At 38.6% G+C, this 14,797-nt stretch overlaps 2 protein-coding genes across 2 annotated transcripts in view; one reads left to right on the forward strand and one right to left on the reverse strand.

Annotated features, from left to right (window-relative positions):
* Window positions 1–1,717, forward strand: part of DCTN2 (dynactin subunit 2) — a gene marked incomplete in the record, with an annotated part of 20,099 nt that extends 18,382 nt beyond the window's left edge. The window contains 2 exon segments of the mRNA XM_072407389.1: window positions 476–567; window positions 1,082–1,717. Coding sequence (XP_072263490.1) covers window positions 476–567; window positions 1,082–1,168 — 179 coding nt within the window.
* A 2,449-nt stretch (window positions 1,718–4,166) lies between these two features.
* MBD6 (methyl-CpG binding domain protein 6) overlaps window positions 4,167–14,797 on the reverse strand; it is a 36,494-nt gene continuing 25,863 nt past the window's right edge. The window contains exons 12-13 of the mRNA XM_072407400.1: window positions 14,104–14,179; window positions 4,167–13,122 (exon numbers count right to left, since the gene is read on the reverse strand). Coding sequence (XP_072263501.1) covers window positions 13,051–13,122; window positions 14,104–14,179 — 148 coding nt within the window. The 3' untranslated portion in view covers window positions 4,167–13,050. The remainder of the gene's footprint in view (window positions 13,123–14,103; window positions 14,180–14,797) is intronic.

The following is a 14,797-nucleotide window of genomic DNA, read 5'->3' on the forward strand; positions in this document are numbered from 1 at the left end:
GGCCACATCTTGTTTTGATGCAACTGAAATCTTTTTTGTTTTGCATTACAAAAGGCAGAGTTTTTGTTTGCAATAAAACATACTTACCTTTCTGTTCTCTATCTTCTTAACATCCTGGCACTCATCTAGTAATACACTCATGCTTAATGCTTTAGTATTGAATTTAACATACCCGGAAGTGTAAAAATTAAATTGGAAATTCATTCACCTGTAGCTATAATCCAGAGATTGTTAGAATGTTTGTGCTATTTGCTCTTTAAGCATTGACACATTACATTACATACACATTTCTTCCCAGTTTGTCATGTTCTGGAGCTGTGCAAATTAAATCCAAAAATGAGCACTAGTGCTTTACTAGGCAGCACTAATGTTTTCTTTCAGTATTATCACTTGTATGTGTTCTATACTAATACTGAGTTTTCCTATCTGCAAATATGAATCCAGCATAACTAACAGACATTCTTTTGATTTCCAGCCATGCAGTTTGGCCAGCTGCTCACCCATCTGGACACTACACAGCAGATGATTGCCAATTCTCTGAAAGACAACAAAAATGCCCTGGCTGTGGTAAGTTTTTCAAATCTCCGCTCCAGTTTTTATAAGGGGGTAGGAAAGCGTTAAAATTTCTATCAAATGATCGACATCCTTGATGTTGCTGTTAATGAATTCTAGCTACTCAAGGTATCGTATTAGTGTATGTGTTTTGTATGGCCACGTGATTGGGACAGATATTAGGGAAGTGAAGTCAGCACATCAAATTTGTCCTGGTGAAAAGCGTGTGAATCTATTAGGGAGCTAAAAATGTCAGTGTAAAGTACAAGTACAAGGTTTTGTTCAGAACAATAATATTTCTCTGCATGTGATTTATTATGTATAACATATGTGTGTGTATGTATATATATATATATATATATATATATATATATATGTTTTGCTTTTTAACCTAAAGCCCAATTCCAGGGTTAGGAGCTTATGGTGGGAGTTATTGTTGTCTGACCTAGTGGGAAGGTTTGTTTATCAGTGTTTTTTTTGGTGTGTTCTTGGTTTGAATTATAATAAAGGCCTTGCTTCCTTTGTTTAGGTCCAAAAGGCCATGAAGGAGAATCTAGCTACAGTAGAGGATAACTTCTCTAGCATCGACTCCAGACTAAAGAAACTGACCAAATGAGCACCAACAGATCGTCACAAGGCCCATATCTTTCAACATCAAAAACGAGTTCTTGCAAACGCTGCACTATGAAATTGCTCCTCCAAGTCCCCCTTGCCTATAAGGAAGGTTTTACCATCATGTGTATATATATACATATATCTCTATAGTCTTGTTGGCCTCCAGTTTTACCCCTCCCTCTGTTCCTTCCCCAAGTATGCCTCCTGCTCCTCACCTGCCCCACCCATGCACGGGACCCTTATGTGCCTATCGGATCAGGTGCTCTTATGGTTCCAGTGCCCAGGAACTATAGCCTTCTTCAAGGTGTTGCGTTTGCATGTTGGTACCAAACGACAGGGAGAATGTGGGGATGAATTTTCTTAGGTCTTTTATTTATATCTGTATGTTATTCCTGCTAAACCCTCTAGTGCAGAAGGTCCTCCGGTGTAAGTCTAAACAGAACACTGAGAATATTAGAACAGCTTTGCTGGCTTGAGGGAAATTGTTCTACACTAACCGTCTTCTCTGAAAATAATCATGAAGTAAATTATAAAGAAAGTTGTACCAAAACTCACTTGTGTCTCGTTGTTTCTTATAAAAAAAATGAACCTTTGTTTCTCTGATTGCCTTGTTGTATGCCATGCTAAGAGCAAGCGGTAACCAAACTCATCTGGGAAAAAAAAATTGGAATCCTCTTACTAAGACTTGATGCTGGTGGACTTCTTAAAAGCTATTTGTTAGCAAATGTTTTCAATCCTAAATCAGATCCATTCCAGGTTTGCTGGATCACCCAGCTTCACTGATGAAGGTGTATACTCTCCAGCCTTGGAGAGCTTTAATAAATCAGGCCCACCGAGTCCTTACTTCTGTTTCATATCAATTGCTTAATATGGAAGAAACAGCCAGGTTTGCCACCACATGTGAGCCCTTTTTTTTTAAGGCTACTACTGCATTAAAGCAATCCTAAACTCGAGCACACAACTTGAGCTTATGTCTTACAAGCTCATGTTGTATTTATCTGGCTGTGTTGTCTTTGGGAACAGTTTCATACCTTAAACACATCTTCTGGCCTCTTTTCCTTAGTCTTTCCCCACTGTGGAGGCTGCTGAAAGAACACATCATTGGTGGGCATGGAGTGGATTTAAGTTGTACACCATTGGGCGGAGTGGCTTCAAAACATTCTTCTGGTGCATGTGATTTGCCTTTCACTTACCAGTGCCTTCCCTATCAGCACAGCAAGAAAAACCTCAAATATGACATACTAGGACAGCATAAATAAAGCTATTTTCAGACTGGATTACTTTGCAGTTACTTCCTCAGGTCCCTGAATTGCTACCTGAAGAGTCCTACCCATAGCAGCCAACAGTCTGAATAGGGCAGCAGTGAGCTGTTCAGTACTGCCTTTTGCCGCCTGTATTAAAATGTGCAATCACGGACACTAAAGGATATACCTATTTGTGGGAATAGGTGAAGGGTAGTATATACCCATGTACTCATACCTTAGTGTGGGGAGCTAGAAATCCTGAGCCCCCCCCCCCACCAGTAGGGGGCTTCCAGATTCCAATTAAGCTCCCCACCCACAGTACAAGTTTATGTTGTGGGGAAGAGGCCTTCTCCCTCTGGCAAGCAGGGGGGGGGGGGGGATTTTGGGGCTGGTGTTTCCAAAGCCATATTCCAGAAAACCTATGGCACACACACTGCCCCATTTCCTATCCAAAAAGGTCCTCAGTCTATTTAAGAGTCTAATTTTAGAGGGGGTGAGCCCAGGCAAGGCATTTTTAAATCTAATTACATGTGGAATGAATGCACACGTGATGTAATTGTGAGTGGAGTGCTTCCTCCCAATTGTTATTAGGAGTCTTAATGTGTCTATATTTGCAGCAGACAGGAAAATGTATCACATACGTGGCACTATAGAGTGAGATCCAATACTGGAATGAGCTTGAGAATTGTGAGCGTAATGAGGGCCAAAATGGTCAGGAGTGAATGGCAAGGTTAACAGTGCCACACACAATATGGCTGAATCTATACATATAACAGATGGTTAATGTTTCATGGATGCAAGCTGACACAGGGCCAGGATGGAGGACTGACATTCCAGTGCAAGGGAGAACCGGTATCCAATATTAAGACTGATGTTAGAGCTTGAGTCCCCTTTAACTGGAGGCCGTCTTGCATTCTTTCCTTTTCCCCCAAACCACCAAATGGATCAGAATATCATATCACCCAAACAAGTAACATAATAAATCACTCTATGCTCTACCTTTACCAATTGAAGTATGGACACCTGATCTGCATACTTATCCCACATCAATACCTTCATACATCTTTTTTATTCCTGGTTTGATGCAGTTTATTCTAACTGCCACCCCCAACACCCCATTTGCAGGCTTCTGCACCTTTTGGTGCATTAGGCTGCCTCACATACAAAGCATGTTAACATGTGTACACTGCTGCACCACAACAATGACTTCTAAGTCACCAAAGGCAGCAATAACCGCTTTGTGGTCAGACTATACTATGACATTAGATACCAGGGAACTTTACCAATTTGCAGTATGTGCTAGGAGGAAAAAGAAGTTTACACTGATTGCGCCAGTGTGAAGCCAGAAACAGTGAAATTTGACAAACCAGCATTTTATTTATAACTCCTAATAATGAAAGCATTTACCCACAGCGACCCTGCTTTCCAAAGGATAAATTCGATTTGAATGCATTCTTTCCTCAAGTAATGTGTAAGCAGTAACCCTTCTTACCGTGCTTTTTGTGATGGAAAATACAGTTCACAATAACCTCATCACCCATCCAGACAAAAAGCACAGACACAAAATAAATCACAAAATAAAACACAGACACTTTTTTTGTTTAAACATATTACCACACTTTTCATTTTAATACTTGATACAAAATAAAACAACCCCTCAATGATCAGAAAACATAAAATCTAAAAATGTTTCAAAATATTTTCATCTGTTAAATTAAAGTCAACCTCCATATAAAAAGCTAAAATTCACAAGTGTAAAAGTTTTGCCTTGTTTTCCTTTATTTTGTACAAAAAAATATTAAAAACTTAAAACGGGAAAATATTTTACATGAAAAGGCAGAAATTGATACAAAATGGGTCTTTTTTTGTCATTTTTCTTTTTGCCTTTGAAGTAAACAAGACAAATGGGACTATACAATATTTACAGACACAAATAACAGAGTTAGACATTTGCATAATTGAGTGTACACAAGAACTCTGTCCCTGCTGAAGAGGTCCAAAACGCATTCCTTGTGAAGTGCTTTGCAGCTTCCATCAGTTAGGAAGGAGAATTACAGTCACTTGTCCCCCTCAATGACAGGTCTGTATAGAGCTATTTGTAGTGTGCAGTAATCAAAGCTACATTTGGGGATATTGGGGTGTCAAGTTAACAGAACTGGGAGCAAATACATGAAACAGCAGAACATAATGGTCACATGTGTACAGAGTGTGTTAAAAGTGAGAAAGCAAAATGCCAAAATAAAATCTAAATAAACACACACACAAACACACACACTGTAAACACACACATTTGCAATCCTGTGAGCCACACACTCCTGCCATGGAATTCATATCCAAGAACTGCCACAACCATTTCCTATCTAACTGCCTGCTTACTGGACGATCGAGCCTTTTCAAGGCACAAATTGTCCGGTATGGAGACAGAAAATGGGAAGCTGCAATGCTTCAACAGGAACGGGTGCCATGTTTGGCTATGAATTGTCACAGCTGTGTGTGAGGGCCCATTTATACCTATTGGTACCTATATAGGCATCATTACATGTACCCTAGTCTTAGAGATGTGCAGTGCAGCAGAGTGACAGTGATATCCCTTATTTCTTTGCTGAGCTGTGGACTCCCTCCATACGGAAAGGGGAATGATGTGTGAATATGTCCTGAATCTTAAAACCTTTGATATGTAACAAACAGTTCTCATATTTATTAAGAATTGCCATTTTACTGAACAATCGTCAACCAAATGGAAGGAGCTGGTATCATGCAACTTTTCAGGGAAAATCTCTCACCAATGAATGTGCTACTCCCAAGTCTGGCTCATATTGTACAACAAGCAATATATTTTATAGCAATGCTCCACATTCAAGATTGTATTACTTGGTAAATTCAGAGTGCAGTAGGCTAAAAGAGTTATTTCCCTGACAGGCTCCACGTGGAGAATACACAAGACACAATATTACATATTTCACTGCTATATGCCAAGGTTTCCTGATGTCTTTCAAACCACTGAGGACTTGTTTGCTGCACTGACCTACATTGGGACTATCACATGCATACCCAACCCATCCAAAAAGGAGTCCAACCACAATGTCTCTACATCATGTGTCATACATAAAACATCTTCCAATGTCAAAGTTTGGGAAGCTGCCATTCTTGACTTTGTTTTAGAGATGGTGCGGTTATCCTTATTTTTGCTGCACTACCCAATCCCCCTGGAATTAGCATGTGCACATTAGCATGGAAATAAACATGCGCACTCCCTATCAGTAACTTCCATCAGTGCAGGTGGGGTATGAGTGAAAACTTTTGTTTCACATCTAAATCCACACTGGCAGCTCCCACATTCCTTGGCTCCTCTACTAAATATGTCCGAGATGTCCGAATGTTTGATGTTTTATCCCCCCCCCCATTGGTAGTTTTATTTGGAATACAGACAGGGTGGAGAAATAAGAACAAACCAAAGAATAAAAATGAAGATTCAAGCTAGAAACAAGAAGTATGTTGTGATGTGTTGGGACAGGTAAATAAGTTTGGCATTGCTAATGGCAGCCAATCTGAATTTAGCTTTTGCTTTTCTAAATTAAATTGGATGTGGCAACGCATATAGGTTTATAGTATATTTTCTGCTGGGTTACAGAGGGAATAATATATTTTACAAAGGTATGGCTCTTTTATTCCTTTTACAAAGAAAATTTTTGACTAGCTAATGACATGGTCACACTCACCCAGTCTGATATAGGAAGAGGTGAGATGAGGCCTCAATTGCTGCATTCAGATGGAACGTTACATTATGCCCTGTATGCATGGTCATATCTTGTGCTGCTTTTCTTCTCTACATTAATTTTAAGCGACAGCTCAATTGGCCAATTAACACACAGAGGCACAGTTAATTAATAATGTTACTTATTTTAAATGTATGCTTGCTGTAACACTCCTGCTGACCCCTGACATTATTCTGGTTTCCTGAAACCAGACAAGTTGTATAGAAACCTGCAGAATGGGCTAATTTATTATTATTATTAAACAAGATTTATATGGCACCAACATATTACGCAGCGCTGTACATTAAATAGGGGTTGCAAATGACAGATACAGTGACACAGGAGGTGGATCATCTTGCTGTAAATAGTCTAATCTTGAGAGCCTCAGTTTTTAGATTTCTGCCACTGCTTCAGGCTTATGCTCCCATGACAGCTTACATGCTTGGCTTGGTACAAAAAATATCCACAGGGACCGACTGCAGTTTCCAGACAACATTTCAACTTCCTTCAGTCATGTAAATCAATGACCACAACATTAAGGTTCTTATGTATCCAGGTCATGGTAAACCTCTGGTATTAAGAGCAAACATAGCACAATGGCTCTAACATCTGAAATCCAGCTGAATGTGATTTACTATTAGATCAGGATAACATCAGTGAAATTATTTTTAGAAAATAATATAGGGAGATTCCATTACTTCACAGTTCTGCTGTTATCCTGTTGGCATTGTGATCATGAAGCTCTGTGTGTTTTCTCCTATCTGCACAGCCTGATATAGGCTACCTACACACGTCCAATGGTTCTCATCCGATAATCGGCTCAGGGCCGATACCGGATGAGAATATGGCGTATGTACAGCGCCCGATCTTAATGAAAGTTAAGGGGAAGAGCGCGCAGCTGGGTGTCGCTCCATCGTTCTCCTCCGCCCCTCTCCATAGAGCAGAACAGTCCTGTATGCGCAGCACTCATTCATGCATCATGCAGTCGTTAATCATTGCAAATGATCATGAAAGATCTTTTCCAAATGCAATTATTGCATGTATGCAGCCTAAATATTGCTGGAACACTAAGCAAGCCAATCCCATGTTCAGAACAAGAGCAGAATAGATTTACACTGACCAGTAACATGACAAAGTATGTTTCTGTATGCAATTCTGTGAATGTTATAGCTGTGTATGTCAGGAAATAAAGTAAAACCTGTGCCCAGACTATGGACATTAAGTCATTCATATATTCCAAACAATCCTTAAAGAAACTTAACAATAAAAAAATGTCCCCCTTCATGCCTTTTTAGCTGCTTTGATTCAAAAAATATTTTGTGTATGTATAACAAATTAAAAATCACTACAAAGTCTTCAGTGTAACTGCTGTCTGCTTACATTAGGGTGCAGGCAGGAGGCAGAGAACCTTTGTTTTTTTTAAATTATATATAAATAGGAAAAGCTAAGCTTCTGTTGTGAACTTTTTATTTCACAAATATTATGGATACAGAGGTGATTGGGGTTTGTTTTAAAACGCACTTTGACTACTTGTTCATAATGCGTAAATCTTTAGGGGTGCATTATCCAAGCACAGATTCACTTTAAGGTTTTGTGGGTCTGCACATGTGAATCCTAAGTGCATATGATCCGGTTCCTGGCCTATTGGTTATACTATAATCATGTTTCCTGCTCTTTTGGCCCCTGGTATCACTTCCAGGGCACCATCTGTGTATGCAGGGCTTAAAATGCACCTTAAAGACCACTTTCTTTGCATGGTGGATGATTTCCTTTAAATAATGCGAACCTTCAAGTAGCTGGACCCTGGTAAAATGTGGTTTGAAAACTGCAGTCTGTAAGGAAGAAGCTTTATACATTATTCTTACAGATTTGATACAGTGTACTGGCTTTGTGAAGATCTGAGGTTTGTTTATTGACTCAAGTAAAATTACAGAATCTTCAGCACTGCAGAGGAAAAAGAGAAATAGAAATGTTTTTGCTTTTTACCCTGAAATCAATCAACAGTATGATATATGAGGTGCTGCAGCCTCCAAATTGTACATAGTGACATCTCAGGAACTAGTACCCAAAAAGGTCTATTCATAAAGCAGTGAATCTGACATTCACAGAAACATGTTATCCATGAAATATGATCTGAAAGCTCTAATGGACATAAGAAAATAACAACTAGAGTCCCTTTCCATATTGCTAATGCAGCCTATAAAATAGCAACAAACTGCTTAGTATCAAAAATGCAATCCATTTTGTTCAGATTCTTTATATAAAAAGCCCTGCTGTGCAAGATTTGCAGACTCTGCAAGACAAATGACTAAAGCCAGCCACACACAAAATCTTAGGCTACGTACACATGTTCAAAAATTGTTGTTGGAAAGGATCTTTCACAATTCTTTCTAACAACAAAAGATGGAACGAGCGCTGTACATTTCGATCACTCGTTGATCCGCCAGGATAGATTCATGAACGATGTCGGATGAGAGATGGACACACATCAGATACTCATCTGATACCAGCCCTGAAACAATCATCGCACGAGAATCATCTGACGTGTGTACGTAGCCTTAGTTACATCCAATCAGTACATTTGTCAACATCTCATTTGACTCCAAACAATGTAATTCCAGTGCAATTAAATCTTAGCTTAGAAGATTGTAAAACCTGATTGTAAAATGTGTGGCCAGTCTAAAAGATGAGAGGCCACTCAAAATTCTCCTTTTAAGAGTCAGTAAACTTAAATGAAAAAAATCATATGTTCCTTTCAGTGGACAGGGATAGAGATTTTGCTATGTGCAGGTGACATCCTGTACAGTAATGTCATTTGTACTGATCACTCTGCTGCTATACAAGCTGAAGTGAGTGTGACCAAGGCCTTCCCTTAATCTATGGCAAATGTTTGTAAAGCTTCCAGCAAGCTTCACATAGGTTCTTTAAATGAAGAAATCTATCAATGGGACAATAAACACAGATCATAATAGAAGTGCTGACTGTCACTTTAATTTCACTGCTCACAAGCCTTAGCACTGCCTGAAGCGTGTTTAAGGCCTGCTAGTGGCATGTTCAAAGTGACCGCCAGCTCTCCAATTTATATATATGTTTAACACCCCCATACTAGAATAGTCTAGCTTCTTTTTAGGGTTTAAAAAGTTGTTTAAAATTTGATAAAAGTTTTACAAAGTTTGCCATATACGCTATTCCTTTACGCGCCAAAGTCACTTCCTGAACTTACCAGTGTCTGAATATCAGCTCCACAGAAATTAATTAAAGATTTGAGAAATTGACAGAATGAAATATGTGGCAAAGCCCTTGCAGCACCTAGGGGAGCGCAAAACATTGGTTTGAACATGCAAGGTACAACTCACTGCTCATCTGTACAAGCTCTAAGACAACAGCATTCACTCATCTACACTTCTCCTATTAGACAAACGTTTGCATCCTCTTCTATAAATGTTGTTTTATGGCTTCTTATATACGGTATATAGTGTTTAGGTTTTATCTGTATAATGCACCAACCACAATTATACATTGTTGATAGACGTAGGTATACAGATAGAAAAGGTAATGTTCATTAATAAGACATGTGCCATATAATGCACATTTTATACAGATCTGGCAATAAAAATCAATTACTGAAACCAATTATAGATCATTATAATTTTTTCAGTTCGGACCACCAAATGTCCACCTAATGTAAATTACAATATGCATGGCAATATACATTGCCTACAGTATACTTGAAAATAATTTGTATCTATAAAAATAATTCATAATCATATCTTAAACATTTTTCTTTTCAGTCATCTGATAATAAAAATGAAACAAAGTAAAATAAAGCAGCAGGGCTCCACCATTTTGTTTGACTGGAAAACTTATTGGTGCTTGTTACTGTATTTTATATACAGGAATATTTCTTACAGCGAAGTAACAAGCCACTGGCAATCCAATCTCTGCACTAAGGCCTTTATGGACACATGCAGATTACAAAGTGCTTTTTACGATAGTATGAAATAATTGTGAGTAAAATTTAATGAGTTTCCCATTCAGCTACAGATTTTCCTAGCCTTCCATAAGGACTCATCCTCTGACAACCATAACCATTGATGACACAACCGAACAGCCAGGTCATTATCAGTGCTTTTCCCGGAACGGGGGCCAAATATTGGCTTTTTTGTTCATGTAGGCACTGTGTGTGCAAGGAGAAAGCACTAAACGCAGAACGGATAGTCCAGATTTAGGTTTACTCGCATCATAAAAAAAACAAAAACAAAAAAAAAAACAACCCATCTTGCTTACCCCCCTAGCGTTCTAATTCTGTCTGTATTTCCACGCAAAAAGCATTACTTTTTTTTGCATGGAAATTTTTTACATTGTAGGCTATAATTCTTAGGCATAACACACTGAAATATGTCCAATATTTAATAAATTTAATAATAAACTTTAAATAAAAAACACAAAAATGTGTAATATAAAAAAAATAGTGAAACATGTAATATGACTGTACAGTACCATATATAATATATATAATAAAATTATATATATATATATTATATCAAGTTTTTTTTGTATTGGACTTCAATAAATAAATACATTAAATACCCTATTTAATGTACAGCGCTGCGTAATTTGTTGGCACTATATAAATCCTGTTTAATAATAATAAAGCTATTTTGTATAGAATCCAATACAAAATTATTTTCCGCCGCTCCTCCTGCCTGCATCAACACATGCGGCAACCCCGGAGATCGTCTCTGCATACGCCGGCTAGAGATTGGAGGGAGAAGACGTGTCCCCAGGACCTGCGGGGAGCAGCAGGACGCCAAAGGAACAAGGTAAGTGTTTTTTTTTTTCTTTTTAGCGACCCCGAGTGTGATTAGGGATTACTGCTTTTTGCATGGAAAACCTACCCCGAGTCACACTCGGGAATACCACTGGGGGGGTTAATCAACATCTGGAGCACCAAATCCATCACACAAATTACCCCTAAAGATCCCCCTAATTTTATCCAAGCACTACTCCCTCGATGAAGGGGTTGACTATGAATCTCTGAAATCTTCTGGCTTGTTACATTACAACAGTCACAGGTCAGTTTAACTAAATCAATGATCTGGAAGGGTGACAATTCTTCTCACTGGCCAGCAATGTAAGATACACTACTCTCATTGGCTGCCATACCAACATTCTGTGTGTTTCCGATATTGTCATTATTGCCCAGACCTGAAAGTTTTTTGGGATTCCCCATTATTATTAAACAGTATAGTATAGTATAATGCCGACATATTACACAGCGATTTACAAAGTCCATAGGTATTCTACTAGCTGTCCCTCAAAGGAGCTCACAATCTAATGTCCCTACCATAGTCATATGCCATTACCACAGTCCAAAGTCAATTTTGGGGGGAAGCCAATTAACCTAACTGCATGTTTTTGGAATGTGGGAGGAAACCGGAGTACCCGGAGGAAACCCACAAACATGAGAAAAAACCTGCAAACATTTATGCAGATAATGTCCTGGCTGAGATTCGAACCTGGGAACCAAACCTGCAAAGAACAGAATGCTAACCTCATGGCCACCGTGCTTGAAAAGGTTGAGAAACACTGCTCTAGACTTTTTACTTTCTACCTTTGGTGCTATTCTCCTTGCACATCCAGTACAGTGGAAACCTCTATCAGGGCAGCATCGTTACTTAACTGGAAGCTAGAAAAATCAAAAGCTGAGGAAGAGAAACACTTTAAAAGATCATCAAACTTTGTCTCTCTGGGCAAACGACCCAAAGCAGTCATAGGAGTGGGCACATTGGCCATATTACCTTTACATATTTCCTTACAAATAAATGACAATATTAATTAGGTGAGAGGCAAAAAATTCAAAAGTTAATTTGCTTAAATACACAGCTAACTCATTACAATAGCTATTAAATATTACAATCAAACAAAATGTTGATACCCTGCAGAATTATTTTGGCCATAAAATATTAGGATATAAAAACAACTCTTACTAAATGTTCACAATTTGATTAAAGGATAATTAAATAAAACAATTGCGTACTATCACTAAAACTCTACACATATAAGTGTCCATTTTAAAATGGCTGGTTAAATGTTGTGATGTGACCGCTGCATAGCAGCTAAACGAGCCAGAGACAAACATGAAAAATGACAGGAGATCAAGACAACTGACAGCCATTTGTAACACGCTGAAGAAGAAGCAGTAAAAATGGGAACATACAGCAGAAAATAAATTAAAATAGTGTCATGCAAGTTTGTGCTTTTGAGAGCCCAGTGGTACACTGTATAGCTCAGACTAGTGATAAGGAATAAGTGAAGGAAGCCAGTCTGCTTCCTGCAGAGCCCAGTATGCTGCTTTACTGAACAGGGAGAGAAAAGAATGCTGAGCATATGTCAAGCCACTGGTTACACTGAGGCCATTTTGCACAGTGTAAGTCCATGAGGCAACTCTATATACAATTCAGCATGAGATGGAAAAAGGACCATGACATTCTCTAAATAAACAGTAATATTAGAGAAAGTCTGGGTCTTTTAAAAACACGTTGATGAATAAATATGTTTCAGACTTATATTTGATATCTGCCTTAACAGGTTCTTGGGGATCCAAAGCTCCCAATACCATGCCTGAGGAGTACAGAGTAAAAGCCAGGGGCGAAAACAGACAAGGGGTGGGAAGATTTCTAACCAGTGCACTGTGTAAGAAAATGGTGGTTGTTATGGTTTCTTTGACAAGGAAAAAAAACAAATATAACTTCTATCTCTAGCTAGCTGTATGCAGATTAAAACGTAAGGTTGTCTGAGGATATGGGAAGTGCCTTTGAGGTGAAGAGCAGCAGATAAAGATCTGCCGAATATGGTATTGTAATAAAAATGGCTAAAACATGCTAAATCATCCTGCGTCTTCTGTTCTTGGCAGGGCGGCCAGGTCTGTTTTGCCGGACAATTGGACGTTCAGCCTGTGAAACAACAGAAGTAAAGGATTAGTTTTTCTTACAAGTCAGCCAATACATATAAAGTGGGTCATCAATCAGAAATTGTGGTTAATGATGAAAAATTTGTGAATAAAAAATTCTGCACCTGGATAAATGCAGCAAACTCATTTTATCCAGATTTTACATTTTCAAAAGGAAAAACAATACATCTGTATTGTTTCTGCATGCTAATCCCAACCCTGATCATGGTTTCACGGACTTGCCAACCCCAGGTTAAATGACTTACAAGGCACCATGACTGATAACATCTGACTCTGAAAATGCCCAGTGACTGTCAAGCTGCCACTGTTTCCTCAGCACTTTCAATCACTGACGTGGAAATATGAAGATAAGGTTTTCTTGACTTTTCTGATCTGCAATCCAGTTCCGGGTCACTGACTCAGATGTACAGAAGTCAACTGTTGTGCACAACAGGCATTTTCAGAAGCCAGCAATTGCAGCCTCTATATCCTATTAAAAGTACTAGCTTATATGTAGGACTAAGGGTTGACCCCAAGAACTATACACAACCTACCCACAGACTCCTGACACAGACCAAAATACCTATGTGGCTTTTACAGCTCTTCATAATGGAATGGAAGAGAATGTTATGTCATTGGAGATTAGCTCAACAGGACATGGACCCAAAAGTTGGAAAATCAAAGTGATAATAAAAACTTAAACATGGACCATGCTGATGTGGCTTTTCTGACTGAAGTATAACAATATAAACAGCTAATGTCAGCCTTCTCAACCTTAGCAGATCTCCTTTTGTTGGTCTCCAGTGACTTATGACATAAATGAAAGAACAACGCAATATTGCATTTCATGTGGCAGATGGGGTTCCCACGAGAAATGTGACACCAGTATGGCAAAGTATAAAGCCAGTGTAAACAAAATGACAATGTTTTTCTCCAATAATCACCAATCCCTGACCTGTGATGGAAGAATATGAGCAATTCTTACATTTAATCCATTAGCGGGATCCACACTTGACCATTTTGCAGGAACATCTTCTATTCGAGAATTCATCCTCTGTGAACTGGAATCAGAACAGTCATGTGTCAAAATCTCTATTGCTGCATTTTATGGATGGCAGTGCTTTCAAAAGAGAACTCCAGGCAAAACACATCATACATAAGCAAAAGATATGTGTTGATTGGTTAACGAGCATGACTTGGAATTAAAGTAGAAAACTTGTCTCATATTTTTGCATATAAAAAAGTTCAATTTGCCAATATCCCTTCCCATCACTTTCTCTGGGAAAGATGGAATTAGCAGCTGCAGGATTGGCAACATTCAGTGCAAATGCTGTTATAGCTTTCAAATGAAAGGGAAAAAAGAACATAACCAGATATGTGGAATCTGAACATTTTTGCCGACTTAAACCACACAATAATGTACTAATGATTTTTATTTTCAACAGACAGACCAGTTGTACAGACCTTTCCTGTACTGTAATCATTTACTCTCATTTTACTGTAGATTACAAGTTTATCACATTACAAGTTGCAGCAAGTCAAAGAGCGTTTGCCTAAGTTATTGGTGGACATCCAATATCATCTACTTTGCCACCTGCTTCAGGCTGTCCCTGACTTATCCTTTTCATTCATAGTTTTCAGTTCTTTCAATCATGGAAGCTCAGCATCACAGCCTCTGC

The sequence above is a fragment of the Pyxicephalus adspersus genome, chromosome 1, assembly GCF_032062135.1.
Source record: "Pyxicephalus adspersus chromosome 1, UCB_Pads_2.0, whole genome shotgun sequence".
Taxonomy (NCBI): Eukaryota; Metazoa; Chordata; class Amphibia; order Anura; family Pyxicephalidae; genus Pyxicephalus; species Pyxicephalus adspersus.